General features: G+C 40.0%; 1 protein-coding gene across 1 annotated transcript; it reads right to left on the bottom strand.

The window, feature by feature from the left end:
• Positions 1–9,037: 9,037 nt before the first annotated feature.
• Positions 9,038–27,162, bottom strand: LOC115259348 (uncharacterized). Its single transcript, XM_062848297.1, has 3 exons — positions 23,268–27,162; positions 13,855–14,498; positions 9,038–9,244 (listed from the first exon to the last, which is right to left on the bottom strand). The coding sequence occupies exons 1-3, from the start codon at positions 27,160–27,162 to the stop codon at positions 9,038–9,040; spliced, it is 4,746 nt and encodes a 1,581-aa protein (XP_062704281.1).
• Positions 27,163–27,817: the final 655 nt, after the last annotated feature.

Below are 27,817 nucleotides of genomic sequence, written 5' to 3' on the forward strand. Positions count from 1 at the left end.
GCTCGTCGTGGTTCTAGTGAATCGATTTGGCTGAGATTTACGCAGGCGGTATTTGAAAATGCACCATGTACAAAACGCTTATAGGATCAGTGGTCTTCTATGTTCGAGGTAGTCTTGCAAGCACTCGGAATTTTCGAGCGACGCGTGCTAAGGACGATCTTTGGCGGTTTGCATGAGACTGGTGTGTCGTGGAGCAGGATAAACCACAAGCTCACTGCACTCTTCGACGAACGCAGCATCCAGAAGGTGGTCAAAGCCGAAAGAATACTGTGGGCAGGGCATATTGCAAGAATGCCAGATAGCAACTCTGCAGAGTTGGTGTGGAGCACAGAGCAGAGCATGATGGGCGAACTAGATGGAGCGTGACTTGGCGCAACCGAGGATGGAGAGCGGATTTGGAGTCCAACACTTTAGATCTACACTCGTAACATTAGTTATTCTTGCTATACAGAAAAAGGTATACCTATTCGATAGCCAACTATGAGCTGTTATATCTCCGGATTCAATGAACCGAATGCAATGAAATTTTGATCATTTATGACTTATATAATGAACTTTAAAAACAGTTGACTTAATTTGAAATTATTAATAAGAAAAAAAGTTATGGCAATTACATTTATTCCATGTTTTTTCAGTAAATTTATCTATTTTTTATATGCATCCCATTACTTTTTCAATTTAATGCCGGCTATTTGGTTGCTTTCCTTTGAAACATAAATATATTCAATTCAAATAGAGGGAATTTAAATGAACTATAATTACTATCTCGAATTTTGAAACGATGATGGAGTTTTGGATAAGTTGGTGTTATATTAGAAAAATAAACTAATCGAAATAATTTACTTTCGTGTGAAGAATTTTAAGTTTAGTCAAATGTTTTAATAGCTCATTATATAAGTCATAAATGATCAAAATTTCATTGCAACAGCTCAAAGTTGGCTATCGGATAATTATTCCTTTTTTTAGAACCTTTATAACTTTGTGTAAAATGGCCCGATCTTTTCCAAATTTTGACCACTGATACACAACTAGTTGATGAACTTACAGTAAAAATTTGAGAATATTTGGTGCCCTTTTCGAAAAGTTACAGCGATTTGAACATCTTTTGAAAAGTGAAAATTTTACCTGTCCCAGTTATTTTGAGTATCCCCTGTAGATTCTTAACTTAACAACAGTTTGGATGACGTAGAACACCTCAATTGGGTTGTTTAGTGAATAAAATATTGCTATTTTCTACAGCCTAATCGAAAGAGCTCATTTTTCTGAGTTTTTTATTGGATTTCAATACCTTTGTTTTGATAGTTAAATTAACGAAACAATTTTAATTTTCGTGGATAGAATGACAGTTCAATCGTTAAAATGACAGTTCGACCCGAACAAAAAAATTTCCCCATACACACTTTAAAAGCATTTTAAAAATAGTTCCCGGACTCCAAAAATTATGAAATTCTGGATTTCGACTAATTTTTGGGCGGAGAATCTGATTATGCAATAATCTGGATACCCCTGAAGAACCCAATTGATATTAAAATTTATTTATTATTATTGGTAATCTGCCAAAAGATTCACTTGACCTGGTAGAGAATAAATCGGAGTTTTGTATGATATACACGTAGACTTTATGATGTGAACTGTGTCTTTTTTAAGACAGTTTGGATGACATAGCACGTCCGAATAATATCTTTCTTCATTCTTTGCCATTTTTAAGTTTTTGAGCACCAAAACTATGGAAACACGTTTACAACATTGCATAATAGCGCTTGGATAATTTCAAGCCTCAAATTTAACCCTTTAAACAATGATGATTATACATTAAAGTCTATTACTAGGTCTTTTATGTAGAATGATTGCTATCATATCGGCTATGTTTGCTTACTGTTTCCAAACATCGAATCGGAAAATAATGTCATTTATCATGATAGTAAAATATCATCACTCCTCAAACGGTTCTTTTATACTCAATCTCTAAATTAATACCGGGTGTGTGCATAAGCATTTGATCCCTTGTGCTGTTCCACCATTCCTCCATTCATGATACAACCCATTCGACCTGAATGCTCCACTTCTGCATAGATATTGGTTGTCATCAGCCAACTCTCTTGCTTCATAAATAAAGATGTATTCATTTAATAACGTCCCTTCTCGACCAGCATCTTTTGAGAATTTGCTCGTGTAAGAATCGGGTTTGAGTCCAGGAGAGTCTTTTCATGTTGCCTCATCCGATCTAAGAAAGATTTGCCTCTTTATGTCTTCTGTGTTTTGCTGGTCATATGTGACTTTTTGCTAGATTCTAAAGCAGGTGCTGATAGAGGTGAAGAAGCTTTAAAGAAAACAAAAGAGCATCATGTCGTCCCGCAAACCTATTTCTATTCGGTATGGTTAAGTTCATCTGCCTTGTTAGATCTTGTTAGCTGATTGTGGATCCTGTGTTGAAAAAGTAGAAGGGCTCAACTTTCTAAACACACAATGCGATGCATCCAGGATGTACTTGTGTTTTTGCTGATAATGAAAAATGTATTGTGACGCACAGCAGATATCATTAGCTTTCAATGAAGAGATTTTTATCGTTGAGGTAGAAATCCCGACTTTCGAGAAAATGGTGATGTTTCGAGAATAATACCAATAACTTTTGGATACATAACGATTTTTTATATCTCAAAAAAGAATTCATGAAATATAGCTCAATTCATTTCACAAATTATTCGATTTTGTTGAATTTTGACAGCAAGCTACCAATTAAATAAGTACTTTCCACAGTTCTTTACCGATTACTTGATCATTTTGACCATTTTTGCATGTGTATGCCGTTTAGCAGACATAAAGACACTCTATGCCCGAGAAAGTCAAGCGCCCGCAGTAGGCAATCAGTTCGTTGTTTTTCGGGACAGCAAGTTAACATATAAATGAACGATTCATGCAAAATATTTTACTTAAATATTTATAATCTTAAGTTTTAAGAGCGGTTTAGGTACATAAACTTGCATGAGTTGCATTATGAACCTTAATGCAATTGTTTGATTGCACCCTAGGTTTCCACGGTAAGAGCTTCGAATGGCACGGTGTGTCTGGTAGAACAAATTTATTACAAAAAAATGGGCATCGCTAATTTTTACGCTACGTGAAAGTTGACGCTACCAGCTTTCATTCAAGCCCAACATCGAAATATTCCATCGGGGGAACTTTTTCATACAAAAATTGGGTATGTTTGTTAAGTAGAAATAGTGATTAATTTGGAACCGTGCATTTTGTATGGGGAAAAACAGTATTCTGAAAAAGTTGTTCGGGATCCCTCGGTGGATTTTTTTGAGGGACCCTGCAAATGAAAGCTGAAAGCCTCTATTTTTGAATAGCGAAAAATTTGACGATGCCCATTTTTTTGTTATAAACTTTTCCCATACACACGCCGTGATGGGCTTGCAATATTTTGAAGGTTATAGCACGGCTAGCTTGATTCATCCTTCGGGATGGAGCACGTAGGCGTTTTCATTCAACCACCGGGATGTAGGATGCTACTGATTGATTTAATCATATTCCAATGACTTTTTTTGTCGTTGCAAAAAATGTTGTATGCACCTCGTTGCAAAACTCAATTTTTATAGCACTCGTCATATTTATCCAACTCGGCAAGCCTCGTTGGATAAATGTACGACTCGTGCTGTAAAAATCTTCATTTTGCAACTCGTTGTATAAATAACTATTTTATGTTTTTACATGTTTATTTGCTTATACTATAAGTTCTGATCAGTTCCTATGGAATTTGGAAGTATTCATAAAAAGTTCAACCATCAACAGTGTTGGCAGCGTAATTTAGTCCTTTATCAACACATTGTCTCATTCTTGAGTGAGTGGATTTATATCTTCTCATGCGTCATACGATTCAACGGCCGTCTAACCACTAACCGCAGCCTAAGCATAAATAATCCAATCAAAGATATAAATTACACACCATTACCGCTGGCATATTTCATTTCGAAATTAATTGAAGACCATAATGTCGAGACGTGGCGTCGGCTTGCTGGAAGTAACAACCCGAACAGTGCTTCAGTCTTATCTCTATTTTGTAAATTCCACCACTTCTCCATGCCTTCCTTTGGCAGTTGACTCCCTGTTGGTGGGAGGCCTTCCTGATGTATCAACTAGGCGTCGTGTGCAACACTTGATCTCATTCCCAAGATAATGCTCACCGCAATCCATCGCATCGCAGCACATTGGTCGGGCTCCATACAAAGGGGCGGCCAAAACTCCCAAAAAACGAAATTGATAATTTTAAACTTTATTTCACCTTATAACAAAGTTAATGTACTGTACTTTTATGATTCTTAATTAAAAGAATACTAGCTTTTGTATTTCAATGACATTTTTACTGCCAAAGTGGCCTAAGTCATAAAATTGAAAAATGAATTATTCGAAAAAAGTAAAATAATAATATTTTGAGAATGGAATATATGTTTTAAGTTATCCAGCATATGAAAGCTTGTTATTGGACTGTTTGAATGCACGTGTGGTGCAAAATTAATATGTCACAAAACTTCTCAAATTTTCATATATTGTACCTTAGAAATTTTGGGAATTTTTAAGTTAAAAAACGGTTCGTGTCGTCACGTGTCGCCGCAATTTCGAATAGTACATCTTAAACATCATGCTTAGGGCTGCCTAAAAACGTTTAAATATTTTGCAGAAATTTGCAGTTTTTCAAATTAGAGCTTTTTAAAAAAAGTCATGTTTTTTCATATATTTTACGTTATTTTTCCATTTTTTACTGAAATAAAATTTATCTTTCCACATTTTTCGCACGTTTTGAACAAACTTGATTGGATTTGATCGAAAGATGATCATTTATTTAAATCCGAATTGATTTTCTAACAAAAAACGCAAAAAATATGGAGTTTACTGATTTCCACTGTTTTTTAAATTATTGAAATTACGTAATTTTTGAATACCCCTTTTTAAACACTAAAAACACTATATACCATATCTAGGCAACCTATAACTTCGATTAAACACATAAAAAGAGTTTTGGCCGAACTTTATCTTTTTCCGACCATTGTGGCGCAGGCTGAACCATCCTGATGGTGCCGCAAGAAATTGGATTTGAAATGGTGGTTGTGCGGTTATATATTTGCCTACGTGAGAAGTTTAATATTTTTTATTGAGCTTTGTTTTAATTTTACGATTTTCAGTAATCGCTGTATTATATCACTAAATAACTGAGGTGAAAAATATTCCACATGGCGCCAATTGTAATATGCAAAAAAAACGCTCAAAAGGATGGATTTATTGGACAGGTTTCAACACCTATTACCGCACTATAAAAGAACTCCAAGATTCAATCACACACAGCTCATTTCAGTAGCTATCAGTACACGTTTTGCCAAGTGTGCAAATTTTCGGCACGCATCAATCAACAAGGGAAATATCAATCAGGTATGCTCGCTCACATTTTGGGTATGTTCAATCGTCCAACTAACTTGAAACTACCGTAAAACTTATTTAGTTATCAGTATCACCGTCTTCGACACTTAAGTCGTACAGACTGCACTAAGCCTAGATTATCTTAAAATTAAACAGATCTCATAATATAATACTTAAAACTAGTTTTGGACATGTTAAAATGAAATACACTAGATACGTCGTTAAAATGTCTAATACAAGAGTCCAACGAATTATTGTAACCGTAATTTGTCCTGTGATACGAAACTGCTAGTAGGGTGGAATATCGGAAGCGTCGAGGAGGAACATTAAAAGGTATGCGGACGAGAAGTTCTGGACAGTCTACGATTCCCATTATGATGTCGAAGATGAACAAGCGTTGATGATTTACGCGTCTGGTGGACAAAGGCTGCAAACCAATCAATTGGCACCGATCCGAATATGCAGAAAGGTTGGTTAGATCGTTCCAGGGAAGCCCTCGTAATGCAAATCGTACGAACTTCTTCTGTACACGTTCGATTGAAACAATGTGAGGAATTCCACGGAGTCATGTCAGTCGATCCTGAGCGACCATTTCAAAAATATCTGAAACTTTGCACAGTTTTTCAATTTCATATAAATCGCCATTTTTTGATATTAAACCTTCATATTCACTCACGACTAACTTTTCAAAAGGGTGTATGCGAAAATAGTTCTAAAATATTCTAAAAGCTGTACAGCAAAAACGGATTGTTCGATTGTTATAAATTTTTCAGCAAAGTTAGATAACTAAATGATGATTCCTTAGAAAATATACACTGTAAAAAATTTCTTTTTCTACTTTGAAAAAATATGATATTTGTCACAAAAACTCAAATATCTCAAAACCCTATCTTTTTACCAACTTCAATTTTTTAGGGGAAATGGCCCATTATATCAGCTATCTACCATAAAATTTTGGTGATGGTAAACTGATAAACAAAAAAGTTATGACATTTCAAACATTTCACAATTTTTACATTTAGTAACAAAAAAAAAATTTTTCTGTGTAAATTATTTCGAGAATTATATTTTGATGCTGATTTTATTGTAAAGGCTACCGCCTGAATTAAACAAGTTGTTTTCATGATACTTTAGTTTGATTATTCGTAATTACTATAGTATCTATTTGAAACTTAGACGCGATCCAGTGTTGTGATCAAAAATATTGAGATTGTCATACTTTTTATTGTACGTGACTGGTGAAAAAATCCCTTGATAGTGTTGAAAAGCTGTTGATTATAAGAAAAATGGAATTGAATTTATTTTTAAGACAAAAGCTGTATAATAAAAGTTTTTTTATACGCGTATACGTCTAGTTTATCCGCAAAAAAAATCCCTCTTACACACTTATTTCTGAATTGCCTGTTCGGTACTTTTTTGACGAGATTATAACAGCAGTACGATCTCGGTAGTTTCGGTAATCGATTTTACTGAGGCTCAGTAAAACAACTGTCAAAATCGTATGGAAAAGGTAAACAATGCATTTTTGCTGAACGAGTTCGGTGCTCAGCAGTTTTAATCTCGTCAAAAAATTACCGAACTCGGTAATCAAAATTAAGTGTGTAGAGAACAGACTTTATGATCGGAAGAATGCGAGTAACTTCAACAACAACAAATGCATAAGAGGTACATACCACAGACAAACAGACGAAACGCCTAGAACAATTTTAGTGAAAATTCATCGCCCAGTTCACACTATCACCACCTGGTGGAAATGTTTCACGAAACACTGCGTTGTGCAATATCGTCATCAGAAGGCGCTAGTGTGAAACGTCAAACGCAAAGAAAAACGATGGGCGCTCTTCTTGGTATGAAAGCCACAACCAAGATTCAAAATGATCGTTGAAGGCGTGGTCAATGAAAATTTCGCCAGTGTTACGTTTGTTTGTCTGTATACATACCTGACAATGCTCACGAAAAAAACAAAAAAATACTACCGCTATGAATATTAAAAATTGTATAGTATTTTTTTTCTTCAGCCACCAACACCAAACAAGTAAGTTAAAATTAATAAGTGATTTTGTTTATTATAATCTAACGAACAAGATGAACAGTCGCTTTCTCAAAGGTCTTCAACTCAACGCTCTCTTGTAGACCGTTTGATGAAAAAAAATGTTCAAAAGAGTTACGAAATCTCACCGAAAGCACCATAGATAAACTGAAAGAGACTGGTTATGCCCAAATGTCCACATTGTGTACAAAATTACGCATTTGCACGTCCTGCCGTCTAGAATTTGACAAACGAGCCATCTGTATATCATCGGTAAAGCAGGGCGCAGGAAGTTCGGAAACGACAACAACTGAGAAATTGCCATCAGCGACATCTGTTTAAACAATTTAATTACGCCCCTTTTCAAAAATGCCCTGTAATATTCTTCAACATCTATACCCATTTCAATATTTTTAACGTTGCAAAACACGCTTTCAACATTCATCTTGAAGAAGAGGGAAAACACTTGTCCTCAAATGTAACAGCAAATTAATGAATAAACGACTAATGCGCGGAGGGCGTGATAAAATCGGAACATTACGGTACATAGTATATTATATTATATGTATATATAATATATAATAAAAACAACTTGTTTTACTCACGCAAGGCCATTAACAATAAAATCAGCATCAAACTTCAATTTCCGGCCGAAATAATTTACACTAAAAAAAATATTACTAAATGTGAAAATTGTGAAATGTTTGAATTGTCATAACTTTTTTGTTTATTTTCATGGTAGATTGTTAATACAATGGACCGTTTTCTCTAAAAAATTACGTTGGTAAAAAGATAGGGTTTTGAGATATTTGAGTTTTTGTGACAAAAATGATATTTTTTAATGTTAAAAAAGATTTTTTTTCACAGTGTATATTTTCTTAGGAATCGCCATTTAGTTATCTAACTTTGCTGAACAATAAAATCAGCATCAAATCGCGATTCCCGGCCGAAATAATTTACACAGAAATTTTTTTTTTACTGAATGTTAAAATTGTGAAATTTTTGAAATGTTATAACTTTTTTGTTTATTAGTTTACCATCACCAAATTTTTATGGTAGATTGCTAATACAATGGACCGTTTTCCCTAAAAAATTCAAGTTGGTAAAAAGATAGGGTTTTGAGATATTTATCATTTTCAATGATAAAATAGATGTTTTTTCACAGTGTATATTTTCTTAGAAATCACCATTTAGCTATCTAACTTTGCTGAAAAATTCATAACAATCGAACAATCCGTTTTTGCTGTGCATATTTTTGAATATTTTTGAACCATTTTCACATACACCCTTTTGAAAAGTTAGTCGTGGCTCTAAATAAAAATTTGATATCGAAAAATGGTGATTTAGATGGAACTGAAAAACTGTGCAAAGTTTCAGTTCAATAGAAAATCATGAATTAAAAATTTTCCTTAATTTTGATGCTGTTGCTTGGAATCGCTCATGTGTGTAACATAATAAGGAGACCATACTGGAGCTGCATACTCTAAAATGCTGCGCACCAACGCACAGTAGACCGCTTTAAGTGCGTATGTCTGTGAAACCGGATGCATGGTGGCGGATAAACCCTAAAACGGATAAGGCTTTAGCTGTTGTTTTTCAAATGTGGTCGTTGAACGTGAGTTTAGCGTCTATGGTAACGCCCAGATCGCAGTTGGAGGTGCGACGTGGCAGCAGTTCCGTGCCCATGCTGTACTGGTGTTCCTCGGGAGCATTACTACGGGTGAAGGATATAACCTTGCATTTTTTGCTGTTGACGCGCATGGCGTTGATATCCTTTTGTAGAACGGTGCAATCGTTTGGTGACTGGATAACACGAGAGATCTTCAAATCATCCGCGAATGAAAGTTTGAGTGAAGAGAGAATCAAACTCAAATCATTCACGAAGATATTGAATAGTAGTGGACCCATCCTCCAGGTTCCTCAACAGTCAGCATCGACCGACCAGTTTTGAACGCTTGAATCGACAGCCTCGGTTGCTTCGGCCCTCGTCGTTCAACGAACCAGTCTCGGGTTGGATGTGCGGTAGAGGTCGCCTCTTGGATCGCCTTATTTATAGTCTGTAATAATATTGTTGTAAAGCATTTTAAAAAACACGTAGAAACACTAAAATGTGGGAAATCATGCTTGTAAACAAATTGCTTTATGGAAGGAAAATAAACCTCCATCGTCACGTAATTGATTTTAAAACTAATTAAAAATAAAAATATCTGGATTTCAGCACTCAACTCAATCACTTCTAACATCAAGGAAAAAATCCCGTACTCTTGTTTCACCTTTTCTACTAGTCTTTCTCTCCAGCCATTTTCAGCAGGATTGTATGAAGAATTGTTCAGTATTTGTGTTTGTATAAATGTGTGAATTGAATGTGAGTTGAAAGAGATACCATCGTCCGACAATAAGTCTGACAATCTAAAACAATCAAAAAGTTTTAATGAAGTTTTCACTATACACTTTACCTCCACCCATTTAAAGAAACTCCTTACCAACAATAAGAAGGCATTTTGCTTAAAACAAAAATCAACTGTGTGTTTCTTACTAAATGGTATCTCGGCAGGTTTGCTTTTTGCCCTAATGTTTACTTTTGGAAGTATTGCCAGAGTTGCACAAAGGCCACAAGCAACAACAAACTGTTCAATGTCAGCGTACCAACCATGGTGTAAAAGCTTTGATAAAAATGTATAACGCTTTGTCTGCTTTGCAATATCCAGTAAAATAACCGGTAAGTTGTTCTCAAACAAAAAGCTTTTCTGCAGTTCTCGACCATATTTCGTAAGCAAGGACACTTTTGATCGAAATCGTAAGCAAACATCAGCATTGCCCATTAAAACAGCACTGTTGTTTAAGGCTTGCACTGCATTCAACAAATCACTCGCTAAAATTATCGGTTTTTTAACGTTGTCCAAAATATTAGCAGTTGCTTGGGGTCTTGTATTAATTGTAATAATTGACTTTTCTGTATTAAACCTATTATCACATTTGAAAATGATCTCCCGAAAATAAAAGGGAACGTCATGAAAATGTTCAAAAATTGGCACTTCGCGAGTTAAAATCAAGTCTGTTTCAAAATGTTTTACAGTTTTAGTCGAATCTTTGACAACTATGTCATAAAAGTTTGGATTTGTATCAGCAACTAGTGTTTTGCTTTGATTTTTCAAAATATTGTTCACTGGCATCAAATCACCAAAAAATTTCTCCAGTTGGGACAAAATTCATCCAACCATGGTCTACCCAGTAAAGGAATGAACTGGTAATCACAATCAATCACTAAAAGATGTAAATTTGCTATTTTGTCATTATGTTCAACTTTAACTTCCACTTCTCCAGACACCTTTAATCTGGAACCATTGACCACAACAAGTTGTTTTAGGCTTTTTGATAAAGGAATGTCAAATTTAGAATTAAATGAATTTTTGTCCATCACTGTAACTGAGGAACCACTGTCAACCTCCGTTTGTACAGGATTGTCTTCAATAGAGACATTCAATAGACAGGGATCACTTTTTCCAATGGAAGAAACATGCATGCACTCAAGTTCACCAGAATCACTACCGTCCGAACCACAATCGATGGTCATTAGCCTGTCAACTTCCTCGGTCAGTCCATCTGCATCATCGGTAAACGCCTCAGAAATGTAGTTGACTTCCTCTTCGCACAAGTCGTCCTGGAGTTTGTAGCACTTTCTTCGCAGGTGTCCTCTTCGTCCGCAATAATCACAGATAGGTTGGTCCATTGTCCATCGTGTGTCATCCATTCTTCTGCGCTTATGGATTGTTCCAGATGGTGGACATCGACGCCTAGGTTGCAGGAATTTGGATGTTGCTGCGTGATGGCGATCTTTTGCAGATCGATAATCAAAATGATTATTAACTGCCCTACGAAAACCATGGGATCTTTTTGTCATCACACGTTCAGCCAATTGTCTTCCGTCATGAAAAGAATATCTATTATCAATTGAAGCCACTAAGTCAACATTGTCATTGTTCTTTAAAGTTTTTGTGTGAATATTCGCCATTTCCCATGAAGCGATAATGTTTTCAACTTGTGCTAAAGTCAATTTTGAACTATCTTCAGTTAAAAGTCTATGCCTAAGGGAATTATCAGTTAAACCAACAAGAATGCGATCAACTATAAGGCGATTCTTTTGGTCACCAAAGTCACAATATTCCGCCAAAGATTTAAGCGAAAAAACAAAATCACTAGCAGTTTCCCCATGTTGTTGCATTTTCATACTAAAATTATACCTTTGTAGTAGAATTGAATCAGTTTTGTCAAGTTTTTCCTTAACCCTCGAGCGATCGCGCTGTTGTATTTTGTACAACACGTTGAAAAAGTCTCGCTTTTTGTACTCAGCATTAGCGTGGCGGTGACGCAGGTAGTCAACCGCGCGAGTTACGGAAGGTTAAGCTTTTGAATTAAAATTTCATAAGACACTTCGTCTAACATTTCTTCGGTCGGATGCAATTTGTCCGCCATACTAAAAAGGTAATCTCCACCTAACAGAAACATTTGATCCTTCTTTTGATCGTCATTGACCTTGTTGACTCGAAAATGATATCCTAATCGTTTAATCCAAGTTGAAAAAGATTGACCTTTGCGGAAAGGTTCAACATTAGGATTTAACACATACGCCATATTTGCCAAAACCAAGCAAAAACACAAATTTAGTTTTTAAAAACAGGTTCACAACACTAATTGCGCAATCAATTTCCAAATGTTAAAAAGTTTTCTTAAACCAATTTTTGTGGCGTAGTCCTACGTCAAAATGTTTACAACAGTTTCACTCAATCGAAGCAAAAGAAAAAAAAAACCTCACTTATCTTCAAACACACGTCGTAATAAAAATGATCCTTACTCACCCGATCGATGTCAATCTTACCAAAGTGTCCACCGACCAATCGCCATTCGGCGGGAAGAAAACGTATGACAAATGCAGCAGCCGCCACCCAGCGAAACACCAACAATACCCGAAATTCTTCCGGCAGATCAACAGCCCGATACCAGACGTGTGATACGAAAAGAGCGAGAGCGTGCCGAGTTGACTGATACGTATGATGTACGATCGGCTAAGTATGAAGCAATCCACTCGGTAATCCAGTCTGGAAATCCAATGTGCTGAAGTTTATCGATGATCAGGCTGTGTGGAACAGTGTCAAAGGCTTTTGCGAAATCGATATACACCGCGTCTACTTGTCTCCTCTTTTCCATTTCACTCGATAGGGTTGTGACGTAACATATCAAATTTGTTGTAGTCGAACGATGTTTCATAAAACCATGCTGACTGTCCGTGATGATGGGTGATACAATAGTGTAAATAACGTTGTGTACGAGTTTCTCAAAAACTTTGCTAATGCAGCATAGTATGGAAACGCCTCGATAATTCTCCACACGATTGATGTTTCCGGACTTGTGAATTGGAACGATAGACGCTGTTTTCCAAGCAGCTGGAAAAATCCCTTCTCGTAACGAACGGTTGAAGATAGTTGCGATAGGGGCTGCTAATTCACTAGAACAGTTTTTCAGGAATACCGGAGGTATGCCCACCGACGAACCGACGTGACAACTAGAACAAATAAATTCAAATTTGTTGTCCCCGACACCATGATGAAAAATAGCCGAACACTACCGCCGCCTCTATAACGGTTCGCGTTGTTTTGATAGCTTGACTCCGAACCCCCGTATATTAATATAGGAAGAGGTTCGCGTCTGCGCTGTTTTGACAGAAGCGTTCGCTTGCTTCGGTGGTCGACCGTTAAATTTGAGGGGGACAGTTTTGAAACACCACTGTCACGTCGGTTCGTCGGTGGTATGCCGTCAGTTCCAGATCCTTTTTTAGTATCAAGGTCGTTGATTGCGATCAGCACTTCATTCGAAGAGAACTGTATAACAGGCAGATTAATGCTTGTGGGAATATGGTCAAAGCGATCTTGACGAGCTACTGGAGACATTTTACCGAATACACTCTCGAAGAACAGTGAGAAGAAATCGGCCGCCTCGGAATTGGAACTAGCTGGGGTATTGTTGTAACTCACGTTGCAAGGAATACGAGCAGCGGCGTCGGTGGTGTAGTGGTAAGCGTGGTTGCCTCTCACCCCAGTCGGTCTAGGTTCAATCCTAGTCGACGCCGTCGGTATTTCTGAGACAAAAATATCTGATCACGCCTTCCCTCGGATAGGAAGTAAAGCCGTAGGTCCCGGCCCATGTGTTGATGGGTTCGATATGTAGGGTGTCAGGTGTGTGTGGATGTCTCCCTGACCGTCCGTGTTTAGGCTTAGTACCAGAAATAGGCGGACGTTAAACTAGAGCTGATGCCGAACGGTGTCGGCTCGCCAGAAATAAGAAGAAGAAGAAGGAATACGAGCAGCTGATTTTCGTTTCTTTACACAGTCCCAGAAGCATGACGAATTCAGTTTTACATTGTTCTGGATATCTTCTATATAGGACTCGTATGTAGTTAACAAAATTGACTTGTACGTTCCCTCGACCTCGCGGAGAATAGTTCGGTCGTTGTCAGATTTGGTGAGAAAGAAGCGACGCCGTGCTTTTCTCAACGCGTTTCGAAGATGACGAAGCTCACTGGTCCACCAAGGTTTGTTGGAGGTTGAGTTGAATACACGTCTTTTGCGAGGCACACAATCGTTAAAAATTGCACAGAGCTTGCTGTAGAAAGCGGATACTGCATCATTGGTAGTACCGATTTCCAAACGATGATCACACTCAACTTCGGCGAGCGTGTGTCTCAACTGGTCGTAGTCACACCTGTTGAAATCGTAAGCATCGGAGCATTCCAATGTGCTTACAGGAGCCATCCAATCGTCTCCGCTCACATCAATCAGTAGTACAACGGGTGTGTGATGATCGTCAACAGGCAGCAGGGACGTAGGAGCAGCAAAAATGTCAATTTGCTTCGGTGTGCTTACGCATACGAGGTCGACAAGATTTCCGTTTTTGCTTCCAAAACTGTTGATTTGCCTCAGACTATTAGCAAACATGGTTTCTGTGAGAAACTGCTCTTTCTCGGATGAGATGTTTGAAGGAATGTAGCCATTAATGTCGTCGTCTATGTAATTCCCAGCACAGTTTTGGAAGGTTAAAGTCACCCATTGACAGAACAATGTCCGCATCAGACACTTCCCGGGTAGACGTGAATATCATAATCATATCTTAAAACGATCAAATTTTGATGTCATATCATAATGTGATATTGATGAGATATGCAAAAAGTTGCCAAATATCTGCTCAATATCTCATCGTGATATGATTTCAAAATTAGTACTTAATTTGATCTTTGGAAAGCCTAGTGCACCCCGCTGTAAGAATGTCGAAATTTTCAAACATTGCGCATAGATACTATTTTAAGTCTTCAACTTTCATTATGCGCCGTCCCCAAATAACGTAACGCTTCAGGAGATAGGTGTTTAATAAATTACGTAATGCTCCAGGGGAATAGGGAATACAGCCTAGCGTTACGATACATACAAAAAAGTTGGAGTTAGCATACACAAAACCCTTATGGAGGCCACAGATCCTAATAAACCAACCACCGAGTTCAAAAATGTCGAATTTCGCGTTACATAATTAATAGATGTTCCCTTATGTCCACCACAAATTTTACATACGAGCACTGGGACAAAAAGGAAGTAGAAGTGGCCTCCATTTTTAATAAGCGGGTTTATAGATGCGGCCCGCTAAGCAAAATACGTCCATTTCGCAAAACAGACCGTTGATTCTAGATTCAACAAAACATACCGCTGCAGGCGACCAGCTTTTTGGGTTTCAACCAACAAATTGCGTAGCGATTCTGCCTCGGGTAGGAACAGACGACAGTCGTGACGACTACGATCTTCTAAAATAATGTTTCCAAAGCTTTTCTGGGCGACAGTTCACAATTGAGCACGTTCAGTGAAGTACATACTAGATTTTTAGCTGATTTTTTATGGCTAGAAGGTAAATTCTCCGTTTCTGCAACGAAATTATGCAAAAAGCGTGGGTATTATGATTCCTTGCCTTATTTAATGCTGTTAGAACAAAATTTTGGAAAACTTTGCTGCAAGAAGTGGAGAAATGGAGAAAACAATAACACAGTTACTCAAACACCATTGAATTAGGCAAGAAATTATAATAGCCAAGCTTTTTGCGTCATTTCATTGCAGACATTGAGAATTCACCTTCTCACCATACAAAAAATCAGCTCATTATTACAATCTAGTACTTCACTGATTACTTCCAGTTGGTGGAAATTCGTCCTGTTTTAGGCGCAAAATAAACCAAACATGTTTCTACACATGTCGTTTTTAATGTTTGGATCACTAGCTTTGTTATCAATTCAGAGAATATGCATAAAATGTGAAATCATCTAGAGAAAAGTACTCTCTTAGTTTAGGAAAATATGCAATTCCTAATTGAACTTTAATTCATTTTTATGTTCCATACTTTTGCTTGAGTTTGCAAATTTTGGGTGGAAACTGTATTAATATTCTGCAATAGAACATTTATCATTGGAAAATCTGAAAAATACTGCTGAAGATCAAAATTAGCTCTTCACATTTCCATCTGCAACATCCAGAAATTGAATGATCTGAAAATTACTGCTCAAGATCAAAATCAGTTCTTTCACACATTCATCTAAAACATCCGAAAATTGTAAGATCTGAAAACTACTATTCGAGATCATAATTAGTTCTTTCACACACTCATCTACAACATGGCGGGACCAAACCAACACAACTACCATGACTCGCAAACACCTTGGAAAACGTAGAACTTGATGCTCTTGTTACCTCCTATTTTCAGATGTGAGTCGTAGTGCAGTGGTAATGTCACTGCTCATAAATCACAAGGTTATAAGTTCGATTCTGGTCGCGGCCATTTTTCTTTTTTTTTTTTACTCTAATCCATCTGTCAGATCCAGGGTTGAAAAAGTCACATTCAATTGAATGAAATTGTGCTGAACTGAATGCATCAGGCATTCATTTTCAGATCCGCTGTGAGATACTTGAAAGTGAACACAGAAAAACTCAACTACTTTGTGGACGTAATGACTCCACCATCATCAACACACGCTCTGCGCTGATGGATGCTTCATGTCAACAACGGCCGCCTGAATGCGACTGGCCCATAAGCAAGCGTGGTGAATTTTCTCTTTTGAGTGCCAATGACAGGGAAAATGTTGTTATTGAATCTCGCCGTCGCCACGATGTGAGCGACGAGAGAATTTTTATTCTCTTCCCACCCGCCTCCGCGAAGGAAAGAGGCTGCAACGGCGTGCATCCCGGTGAAGTTGACAATGCTGCATGATCGTTTAAGTGCTGGGTGGATTCCATGAACTCCAAAAGGTTCTCGAGCAGACAATAGGATGGGACGAGCTGTCAGACGTGCCAGACATTAATGGAAGGGTTGAGTTCTTATTTTGTATGTACTTGCCTGCCATGACGGGTTGGAAGACCCCCTCACCGAGCTCGTACAAAGGACCGGGACGGCTGCAGGTCGCTGGCAGGAGAGGCTCGACTGTGACGAGAGGTTCGTGGGCTCCCATAAAGCTTGCAGGCGTGCATCCCGGTAGTGCTGAAATGGACTTGCTTATTGATGATGATGGTGTTGAACAGTTGCAATCTTCGGATGTATTGGCGATGAATCGTAATGAGCTTGAGCAGGGAATCGACCTGGTGGAGGTACAACACATTACTGGAAGGGAGGTGATCTTAATGCGAGCATACTTGCCTGCGAGGAAGGGTTGGAAATGTTCGTATTACATGCATACCTAACCTACTTGCCTGCGATAGCGGGTTGCAAGACCCCCTCTCCAAACTCATACGCAGGACCGGAATGGCTGCTGGTCGCTGGCAGGAGTGGCTCAACTGCGACGAGGGGATTGTGGGCTTCCACGGTACTAGCAGGCGTGCATCCCGGTGAAATTGACGATGGTGCATGATGTTTAGTGCTGGGAGAATTCGTTGAGCTCCAGAACGTTCTCGAGCGGATGATCGGATGGAATAAGTCAGAAGCGACGGACATTAACGGAAGAGTTGTGTTCTTATTGCGTGTGCACTTGCCTGCCCTGACGGGTTGGAAGACCCCCTCACCAAGCTCGTACCAAGCTAAGACCGGGATGGCTGTAGGTCGCTGGCAGGAGTGGCTCGACTGTGACGAGAGGTTTGGGGGCTCCTATAAAGCTTGCAGGTGTGCATCCCGGTTGTTTAGTGGAGGTGGAAGTTGTTGCGATGATACCCCTCGTAGCAGCGGCGCTTGTATATCAGTATCGCCGAACACATGCACATTGGAGAAACGTCAGCTATAGCTATTAACATAAACGACTGCTGAAATGTCACGAACAGGAGGGACAGAAGAATAATATCTAATCGACACCATATGAAGTGAAGGTTGCACATGATTGATTAAAATTATAATTTGAGCGCATCAACACTAAATATTTTTCTCCTCTTGCGGCTAAAATTACTGTGCACAATTTGGGTTCATAAGAAGGTCATATTTTACATGAGTCGTATTAAGCAGATAAGTGTTCTCAGGATCAGCTGATGTCGACGTAAAGATCATAAGTACATATTCGACGAGAAAAGCCCTATCACCACTAGGTGAATCAATCTGAGTTTTTTTTTTAATCTGTATTAACGAGATTTTTAGCCCTAGGCTAGTTCATCTCGGGACCCACGCTTTACTTCCCCTCCGAAGGAAGAACTCACATTGTGTGAGTTTTTTTTCGGGAGTGGGATTCGATCCCAGGTCCTCGGCGTGATAGTCAAGTGTACTAACTTCTAACCATCCCATCAGGTCCGCTCCCGCTCCTTGAGTCTGTAATATCTGCAAATTAATCTTGTAGCTCTGGTGCAGGCCTAATATTGAAGCGATAAAAATGTTAGAAGAAAGTGATTGCAGTTTACAACAATCATCGAGAAAATTTAAAATAATTGGCTAAATTACCTCAACGGCTGTCGATCACAGGTAATACATGGGTCTACTCATAGTAAAATACATAATTCGAAAATAGCTATCTAAGCTTGAAAGTTTATTCTCCGTACATAGGTACATACATTTATTTGTACAACATCATTAAGACAAGACATAATCAACAATAGTACGCCACAATACTGGAAAAGTCGGTTTTCACGGTAGTGTAAACGATCAATGCGGTGACGCGTTTAATATAGACCGATCGTTGACGTATGTGCATTCCCGAGCAGAAGAGAATAGCAAAATAATAACAACAAAATAACATAACCTGTTTTTATATCTTGTTTTGTTATTATTAACTTATCAAGGAATTACTTTTACATTACATGTTTTGTTGGACAATCATAATTTGTTATTATTCAGCAATTGATATGCACCCATTAAACAACATTTAAATAACATGACTACAAGAATTGTTTTGCGACTGTGGACCTAATATCACGTGATTTATGGTCTGTTTCGGCCTGGGCAGTCTTGGAAAACAGCAAAAACGGATTTGCCTTTTTATCCGACGGTTTCGGTTTTTATTAAACCTTTTTCAAGGATTATAGGCTCGTTTTTTTGTACTGTTCATGGGTGTAATTGTCCATGTATGTTCGTCATTTATGCAAATGGCGCCTACTTCTGTGCGGTTCGTATCGATATTTGAGCGACTCACTGTACTATTTTAAAGTTTGTACGACCGGTATAAAAGCTCGTTCTTGCTTTTTGCTGTGGGTTTTAGTCACTTTTCGCCTACGCTTTTTCGTCGACTTTTTTCCTCAATCTAGGCTGACAGTTTTTAAATAACATGTTTTGTTATGGAGCAAACTAAGTTATTATTGTGATATGGAGAGTGTACAAATATTTGATAAACAATATCACAACAATAACAAGTTTTTAAATTTGAACTACAACATTAGAGATTTACGTTCTTTACCGCATTCCGTACATATTATCAAATTATTCTAATTATTATTCTTGTCAGCTTAATATTTTATAAACTTGTCCTGTTGTTTTCATCATTTTTGTATCCACCCAGTCAACCAGTCATCGTATAAGATGTTGCATAAGATGATAAAGTGGAGGCGATATGCGTACATTTTACATGCGCCTAAATGGAGGAATGCATGCATGTGGCCTCCACTTTATCATCTTATGCAACATCTTATACGATTACTGGTTGTCTGGGCAGTTACATATAGTCGTATCCACTCCATAGAAAATCTCAGAATGTTGTAATACTTGGTGGATTAGTAGTTCCTCGAAAATAGTTAGACTTATATGTTATAATATATAGATAGCTCTATCTAAAGAGTAGTCCAAAAAAAAATGCTTTTGGTTTGTTATCAATAACTTTTGAAGATCAAAATTTGTTATTGAAATATTTTCCAAATTCATTGTTATTAAGTTGTTATTGACACAATCAAAACATGTTATTAAATTGGTCTTCCAGGAACATTTTTGTGTTATGATATTTGTTATTTTGCCGCTTATGACACGCAAGTTTATAACATAATATGTTATGTTAATAACATTAAAATAACTGTTTTCATTACTCAGTTATTTCGCCAAAATAACGCATTTTGTTATGCGATTGTTATTCTCTTCTGCTCGGGTTACCCTTACTATCGCGACCAAATAAATCAGAATCGGGATGAAGACCGTGTCGTGTATTTTTATATAACTAGTGGATCATATCACCTACCAAAGGTGTCTCCAAGATCCACACCTTACCCTATCCTACTAACAAATACAGGCGTACCTCGATAGTACGTACCCTCGTTAATGCGTACCCTCGATAGTACGTACCCTCGATAGTACGTACATTTTGCCTCGATAGTACGTACACTAAAATTTTGTTAATTTTTAATCTACAAAAATGAGCTCGAATCATTAGTAGACGTATAGCAGAGACTTCGGAACTATGAATTTGTGTTATGCAGACTCCTCAAAGAGTAGAGTGCAATGCATTGGATTAGGCAGGCACTGTGTTGTGGTGATTTTATTTCGCGTTTTTGATAGTGATATTCGTACATTTCCGTGGCGTGTGATATATTGTTATGTTGCGGGTGTGATTTCGTATATGTTCCCTGTGAAATAACTTTGAAAACTTTCAGTTCCGCGTTTTTAATCTGGGATTAAATTTGTTCGCCCCCATACGAACTAAATAAAAAACTGCTTCAATAGACGACGGTGCTTTGTGCGCCGCCCGCTGGGCGAAAGAGGGAGAAATCTGATACACACCGATAATTACCATGTCTTCGGTGCTGTGTAGTGCTTGTGCTCAGAAAATCGCATCTGAAAGCTATCGGGTGTATTGTTTTTTCGGTTGTGACCAAATTCTTCATGCGAGATGTGCCGAACTCAATTTGTCCGGTGCAACAGCACTAAAGGAGAATTCAGCATTGCGATATATTTGTTTCAACTGCCGAAAAAATCAGCTGTGCTTGAATACAATGCAGAAAAAATGTGAATCTATTTCGACAGCAGTTGAAGAGTTGCGCTCGAAGCAAAACTGCATTTTGGATAGATTTGCCAACTTTGAATCCTCTGTTGCTGATATGATAAAAAATGCCTGCGAGAAAGCTGTATCAAAATGCTTTGAGCAACTAATGAGCGATCGTCCGACACCGGTAGACGTCGGCCGTGGTAATCGCGATTCCGTAGTTGATCTGACATATGCTGAAGTGCTGCAGACTCCATCAATCTTGCCAGTTGTTCGGTACAAACGCAAGGTTGCTGAATCATCTGGTTGTGGAAATTCGGCTAAGAAAGTCAAAACATCTTCCTCTGATGCATGTGACGATCCTGATGAAGGGCAGTGGCTTCGCTCTGGAAAAAGACGAATCCGGACTGGTCAAAACAGTACATCCAAGTCTCCTGTTGTTGTGACACCCTCAAGTCGTTCTGAGGATTCAGCTGGAGTGCCTAATAGGAAGGCGAAATCAGTTCTCAAAATGGAACAAACGGTTTTGTTTAAGCCTAAAGAACCGCAGGATACTCAGACGACTAAATCTGTACTCAAGGAGAAGATTGACCCGGTTGCCTACGCTGTTAAAGATATTTTCTACAGCAATAACGGCAATGTTGCTATTCGCTGCGACTCTCATTCTTCTGCACTGAAACTGCTTGAATCGGCTAAGAACACGCTGGGTGGTAATTACGATATTGATATTCAAAAGGCTCTCAAACCAAGACTAAAAGTCGTCGGATTTTCTGCTGATGTTGATGTTGAATCCTTTTTATCTAAATTTCGAAAACAAAACGATCTGCCGGAAGCTTCAACCATAGAAATAGTTCGCTTTATCAAGTCCAAGAAAGACAAGGAAAACCCTTTGTCAGTTATACTGGAATTGGATGCAGCTACTTTCAAACAGTTATTAAAGGCTAAGTCTGTATTCGTTGGATGGGAACGATGCCTAGTTTTTGAGTCGATTGATGTTTTGCGATTTTATTTTCGGAAACGTGATCTCAATTGGTGCTGTTTACATTTCGCCGGAAATCGCAAACGATGTCAGCGTCATCGAAAAACATCTAGAATCTGCTTCGAATATTATGAACTCACTGAAGCCCGGTGATTGTCACCTTCTCCTGGGAGATTTCAACCAAAAGGACATATCGTGGAAACGTTCTTCATCTGGCTATTTGTATGCTGATCCTACAAGCTCCAGCTTCTCACAAGGCAGCAGCTGTCTTTTGGACGGATTTTCATTGTTGGATATGAAGCAGCTGAATCACACTAAAAACCATTACGAGCGAATTTTGGACCTGATTCTTGTGAATTCAGAGTTGGTTCGAACATGTTTTGTTGTCAGAGCAGTCGATCCATTGCTAGAGGAAGACCTTTACCATCCAGCGTTGGTTACGTCACTAACTTGCAATCGTCCCACACAATTCGAAGAAGCAGAACCGTTCAACGAATTTGAATTTCACAAAGCTAATTTCATTACTCTAAATCACGCAATTTCTCAAATTGACTGGACTCCGCTACTCAGCGCTCCTGATGTGGACAGTGCGGTAGGATTCTTCACTGATAATCTAAATCAGCTATTTCTTCATCACGTCCCAGCTCCTCGACCACAAAGAAAGCCTCCATGGTCGAATGGTCACTTGCGCCAGTTAAAACGTCGTAGATCTACTGCACTCAGAAGATACACAAACATGAGAACACTGGAGAACAAGCGGGCTTTTAGCATTGCCAGTAACAGATACAGATTTTACAATACAACTCTACATGCTCGGTACACCAAACGGATTGAGTCAAACATGAAGCGCAACCCGAAACTGTTCTGGTCTTTTATGAATGCTAAAAGAAAAGAAGCTGTGCTGTAACCTACAGCTTTCGTGCAGTAATTTCGGATCGGAGACGAACAATTACAAAACGCGTGCGACTTGCTCATCGGATTACAACTTAGTGACAGTTTATTTTTCTCTTGTTTCTTTCCCCCCCATGACAATGACAGTTAATGAAGATAGACAGGTCTAGCAATAAACGCTTAAGGTAAAATCCCAACAGCTTTTCCCCCCTCAACATAGTTGTACCCTAACATACATTTGAGTTCAACACAAAGGGTTAGTACTGTTAATCACACATATCATCAGAGGTCTAGTCGTTTAGGCGGTTTCCTAACTCTTGTAGATCTACGCGGCGTTTCATTTTTATCTGGTAGTGGCCTGTCAGCAACATCTCTGTTCACTCGCGTTTCACTCTGAACCCTTTCAACAGACTGCCTGGTAGACGCAGCTTCCTGAACTGGTGATGTTTTGATGTTTGACGTTGGCAAAACTGGTGTTTGTTGGCGTGTTACCGTACCATTCTCGCCAACCGAAACTGACTGAGCTAATGAAGTGCTAGGTGGTCTGTCAAAAAACAGCTTACCCGATTCAGCTTCTGTATTCCGGTGTACGGGACCTGCTCGCATCTGGTCCACGTGTCGCTTCCAAATTCTGCCATCGTCCAATTCGATCAAATAGTGCAGCTTACCCAGTCGTTCGGTCACCGTACCAAATTGCCACTTGGAAGCACCCAAAAAATCTCGCGCAGCTACTCTTTCGTTGACCGTAAAACACCGTACAGGCTCTTCCTCTCCGCGGGATGAAACCTTCAAATCGGCCACAGGAACTAGCAAATCGAGCCGGGACTTCATCTGTCGTCCATAGACTAACATCGATGGAGATTTTCCAGTTACTGGGTGCACCGTCCTTCGATACGCCATCAAGATTTTGTAGAGCTCAAACTGAACGTCCTTTCTCTCGCATTTCAAAGCTTTCAACTTTTCTTTGAAGGTCTGAACGAATCGTTCAGCTTGCCCATTCGTGGCGGGGTGGTATGGGGCTCCCATTTTGTGCATGATATTGTTTCGCCTCACGAATTCTCGGAATTGGTCTGAAGTGAACTGGACTCCTCGATCACTAACTATGACCGATGGAACTCCGTACGTTACGAAATACTCCCGCAGACGGTCGATGGTGGTATCTGTAGTCATATCACGAATGATCTTAACCTCCGGCCACTTTGAAAAAGCATCCACAATCACGAAAAAGTACATCCCAAGAAACGGTCCCGCAAAATCAACATGAATTCGCTGGAATGGCTCTGTAGCTTGTTCCCAGCAATGAGGAGCCACGCTTACAGGATTCTTCCTTACACTGGCGCATTCACAACAGTCCCTTGACAGATCTTCGATGTCGCGATCAACAGTTCCCCACCAGCAATACGATCGGGCCAATGATTTCATTCTGGACACACCGAAATGTCCAGTGTGCAACTCTTCCAGTACACGCTGCCGCAGTTTAGGAGGAATGTAGACTCGGATACCTTTCATCAAACAGCCTTGTTGAATCGAAAACTCACTCTGATTAACGCCGAATCTATCACAGCCTTCGACTACTCGTCCGACTTTTAAACCTTCCAGCAAAGTTTTTACATTCAAGTCTTCTTTGGTGCATTTTGCAAGTTCTTCAACTGTGACAGGCAAAGTCTCGATTTGATTAACCTCAACAAGATCCACCTCCTCGATTCGGTGTTTGTTGCTGGCGTCTTCGATGGGCAAGCGAGACATTCCGTCCGCATTCGCATTCTCCTTCGATGGCCGGAATCGCACCTCATAATCAAATGATTCGAGGAATACAGCGTAGTGCTGCATTCGCAAAGCACTCAGGGTGGGAAGTCCTTTATTAGGCGCCATGATTTGAGCAACAGCTTTATTGTCGGTAACGAGGATGAATTTCCGTCCATAGAGATATTGATAAAACTTTTTCACCCCGAACACGATCGCGTATGCCTCTTTATCGGCTTGTATGTAGTTCTGCTGTGATTTGTTTAGGGTTTGAGAAGCACAATGAATTGGTCGTTCTGTACCATCCGGATACAGATGACTTAACACCGCACCAACACCGTAAGGAGAGGCATCGGTTGCCAATACGAGTGGGAGTTTTGGATCGTAGTGCGCCAAAACTCTATCCGACTGCATCTCCTTTTTGACCCACAGGAACGCCTCCTCACAGTCCGCGTTCCACTTGAATGGAACATTCTCTTTCAGCAAGTTGTTAATAGGATAGATCCGCGTACTCAAAGCCGGCATGAACCTGCCATAATAGTTTATTAAGCCAACGAAAGCCCGAACCTGCTCACGGTTGCATGGTCTCGGCATCTCCTGAATAGCGTCCACCTTAGCCTTCATCTTCCGGATTCCTTCACGATCGATGACAAATCCGCAATACTCGATGCGGTCCGCAAAAAATTCACACTTTGCCACATTCAACCGCATACCATGTTCATTTAACCGCTGCAGCACCATTTTCAGCCGACGCAGATGCGTTTCGTCATCCGGACCAGTCACCTTGATGTCATCCAGGAACACTGAGACTCCGGGAATGTCACCAAGCAACTGCGAAATCTCCCGCTGGAAAATAGCCGGCGCCGACGACACTCCATACATTAGTCGGGTTGGTTTGTAGAGGCCAAGATGTGTGTTCAAGGTTAGGAGCTCCCGGTCTTCTTCGCGAACTTCCATTTGCAGATAAGCCTGCGCCAGATCCAGCTTAGTAAATTTCTGCCCCCCGGCCATATTCGAAAATAACTCGTCGATAGTTGGTAAGGGATGCTCGTCAACCAGAAGACACTTGTTGATCGTCACCTTGTAGTCTCCGCACAAACGCACTCGATCTGCTGACTTCATTACCGGTACAACTGGAGTCGCCCACGCACTTCGTTCCACTTTTTCCAGAATGCCGGCATCCACCATGCTCTTAATTTCACGTTCTACAGTATCACGAATTGCGAAAGGAATTGTACGGGCCTTCATAAAGACCGGTTTGCTATTCGGTTTGAGGTGTAGAGTAGCGTTGACGCCGCGAATAGTGCCCACAGACGAATCGAACACCCGGGGAAAACTTTCAATCAAATCACCCACGGCAGTAGACAACCCCTTACTAGAGTTACGAACCGCAATAGCCCCCACGCAAGACTCTGGGTTACGAATGACACTGTTCCAATCAACATTCAGTTCCCGCATCCACTCACGGCCAAGCAAAGGATGACGTTCCGTGTTAACGACAAACAACCGCATCGCGGCCGTCTGACCGTTGTGTTTTACCTCCGCTTTCACATACCCACAAACCTCGATTTTACCTCCACAGTAGCTTATCAGTTCCACGTCAGTATTCAGCAACGGCAGTTCATTCAGATACGTCTTTTTGTCGTTAAGGCTCATGAGTGAAACGGGAGAGCCGCAATCGACCTCAAATTTGATGATCTTTTTGTTTACATTCAACGGTAGGATAACTTTCGACAAAGACTTTGATTTTTCAACCTTGCAAATCTCAAGAGTTAGGACCTCATCGACTTCTGTTTCTTCATCTTCCCTTTCCTCTTCAGTACAATTCCCCTCATTAATCAAGTTTGTATGCATTTTCTTTTTCGTTTTTGTTTCTTTGTTATCGTTACTCTGTTTAGATTGTCCCCCCTGCGATTGGAACTTGAGGCACACTCGTTGCAAATGCCCGGACTTCTTGCAGAAACTGCAAACAGTGTCCTTGTGACGGCAAGCGTTCGCCAAGTGAGCCCCACTTCCACATCGGTAGCATTTCTTATTAGTAATGTTAGTTACCTTCGGTGACCGCCTCTCAGTGTAGTTGACATCATGCGGACGCTTGTCGAAAAGCTCCGCGCCCTCACCAGACGCTTCCATTGAGAGCGCAATGTCCACCGCCTTCTCGAACGTTAAAGCTTTCTCCTCAATTAACCGCGATCGAATCCGCTTCGATCGCATACCGAAGACCAGCTGATTCCGAAGTTCCTTGTTCAGGTAGTTTCCGAATTGGCAAAACTTTGCGTCGCGCTGTAGCTCCGTCACGAACTCCTTCATGGATTCACCTTCTCTTTGATGCCGGTTGCGAAATTTCCAAACTTCAACCATCTCGAGTGGCTCAGGATCGAAAAATGCGCCCAAAATGTTCACGATCTCGGTGTATGTTTTGGTTTCTGGCTCGACAGGACCCATATGATCGCAGAGTAAATCATACGTCGCGGTCCCCATATAGTGAAGTAGATAATCCTTGTGGCGATTGGGCGGCACCGTAAACATTCGAAAACTGCCTTCCAAGCGTTTCACCCATCTCGCCCACTTGCACTTTTCCTTATCGAACGGCTCCATAGCAAAATTGGGTGGAACCGGCGCAGCAACAACAGCAGCATTATTCGCAATCGCAGCCGCAGCAGCCGACATAGCAGCCAGCCGAGCCGCGGCGGTTTCGTCCTCCGTGTCGCTCATCGTATGGCCTCACCAACACACAGCAGCAAATTGTTCGAATCAGCACGCAGCAGCAGCAAAATAGGGTATCTCTTCTCTCCTCGCAGAGAACTAACAGGTTGCACATACACTCCAACTCGTCGTATGCACAACACGCAATCGCCGTCCGGTAGTACCCCCTTCCAGAGCACCAGCAATGGCTACTCCTTCCGCAGATCGATACTCCTTTGAAATCTCCTCGCTCGTTGTAAATCCTGTTCCGGAACCGCAAACTTGTTGTTCCGACGTTGAACTCCTCTCTTCCGCGCAGGTTTTTTCCGTTTTCGTCGCCAAACTGCTGTAACCTACAGCTTTCGTGCAGTAATTTCGGATCGGAGACGAACAATTACAAAACGCGTGCGACTTGCTCATCGGATTACAACTTAGTGACAGTTTATTTTTCTCTTGTTTCTTTCCCCCCCATGACAATGACAGTTAATGAAGATAGACAGGTCTAGCAATAAACGCTTAAGGTAAAATCCCAACAAGCTGGCTTACCAACAGCTGTATTTCTTGACGAGGAATTAGCTGAATCTGGTGATGACATGTGCAACCTCTTCGCTAAACACTTTTCAAGTGTTTTTCAAAAAGAGCCTGTTCCTATGCATTTAATCAGTAACGCGTTGGTTGATGTCCC

This window comes from Aedes albopictus, chromosome 2, assembly GCF_035046485.1.
Source record: "Aedes albopictus strain Foshan chromosome 2, AalbF5, whole genome shotgun sequence".
Taxonomy (NCBI): domain Eukaryota; kingdom Metazoa; phylum Arthropoda; class Insecta; order Diptera; family Culicidae; genus Aedes; species Aedes albopictus.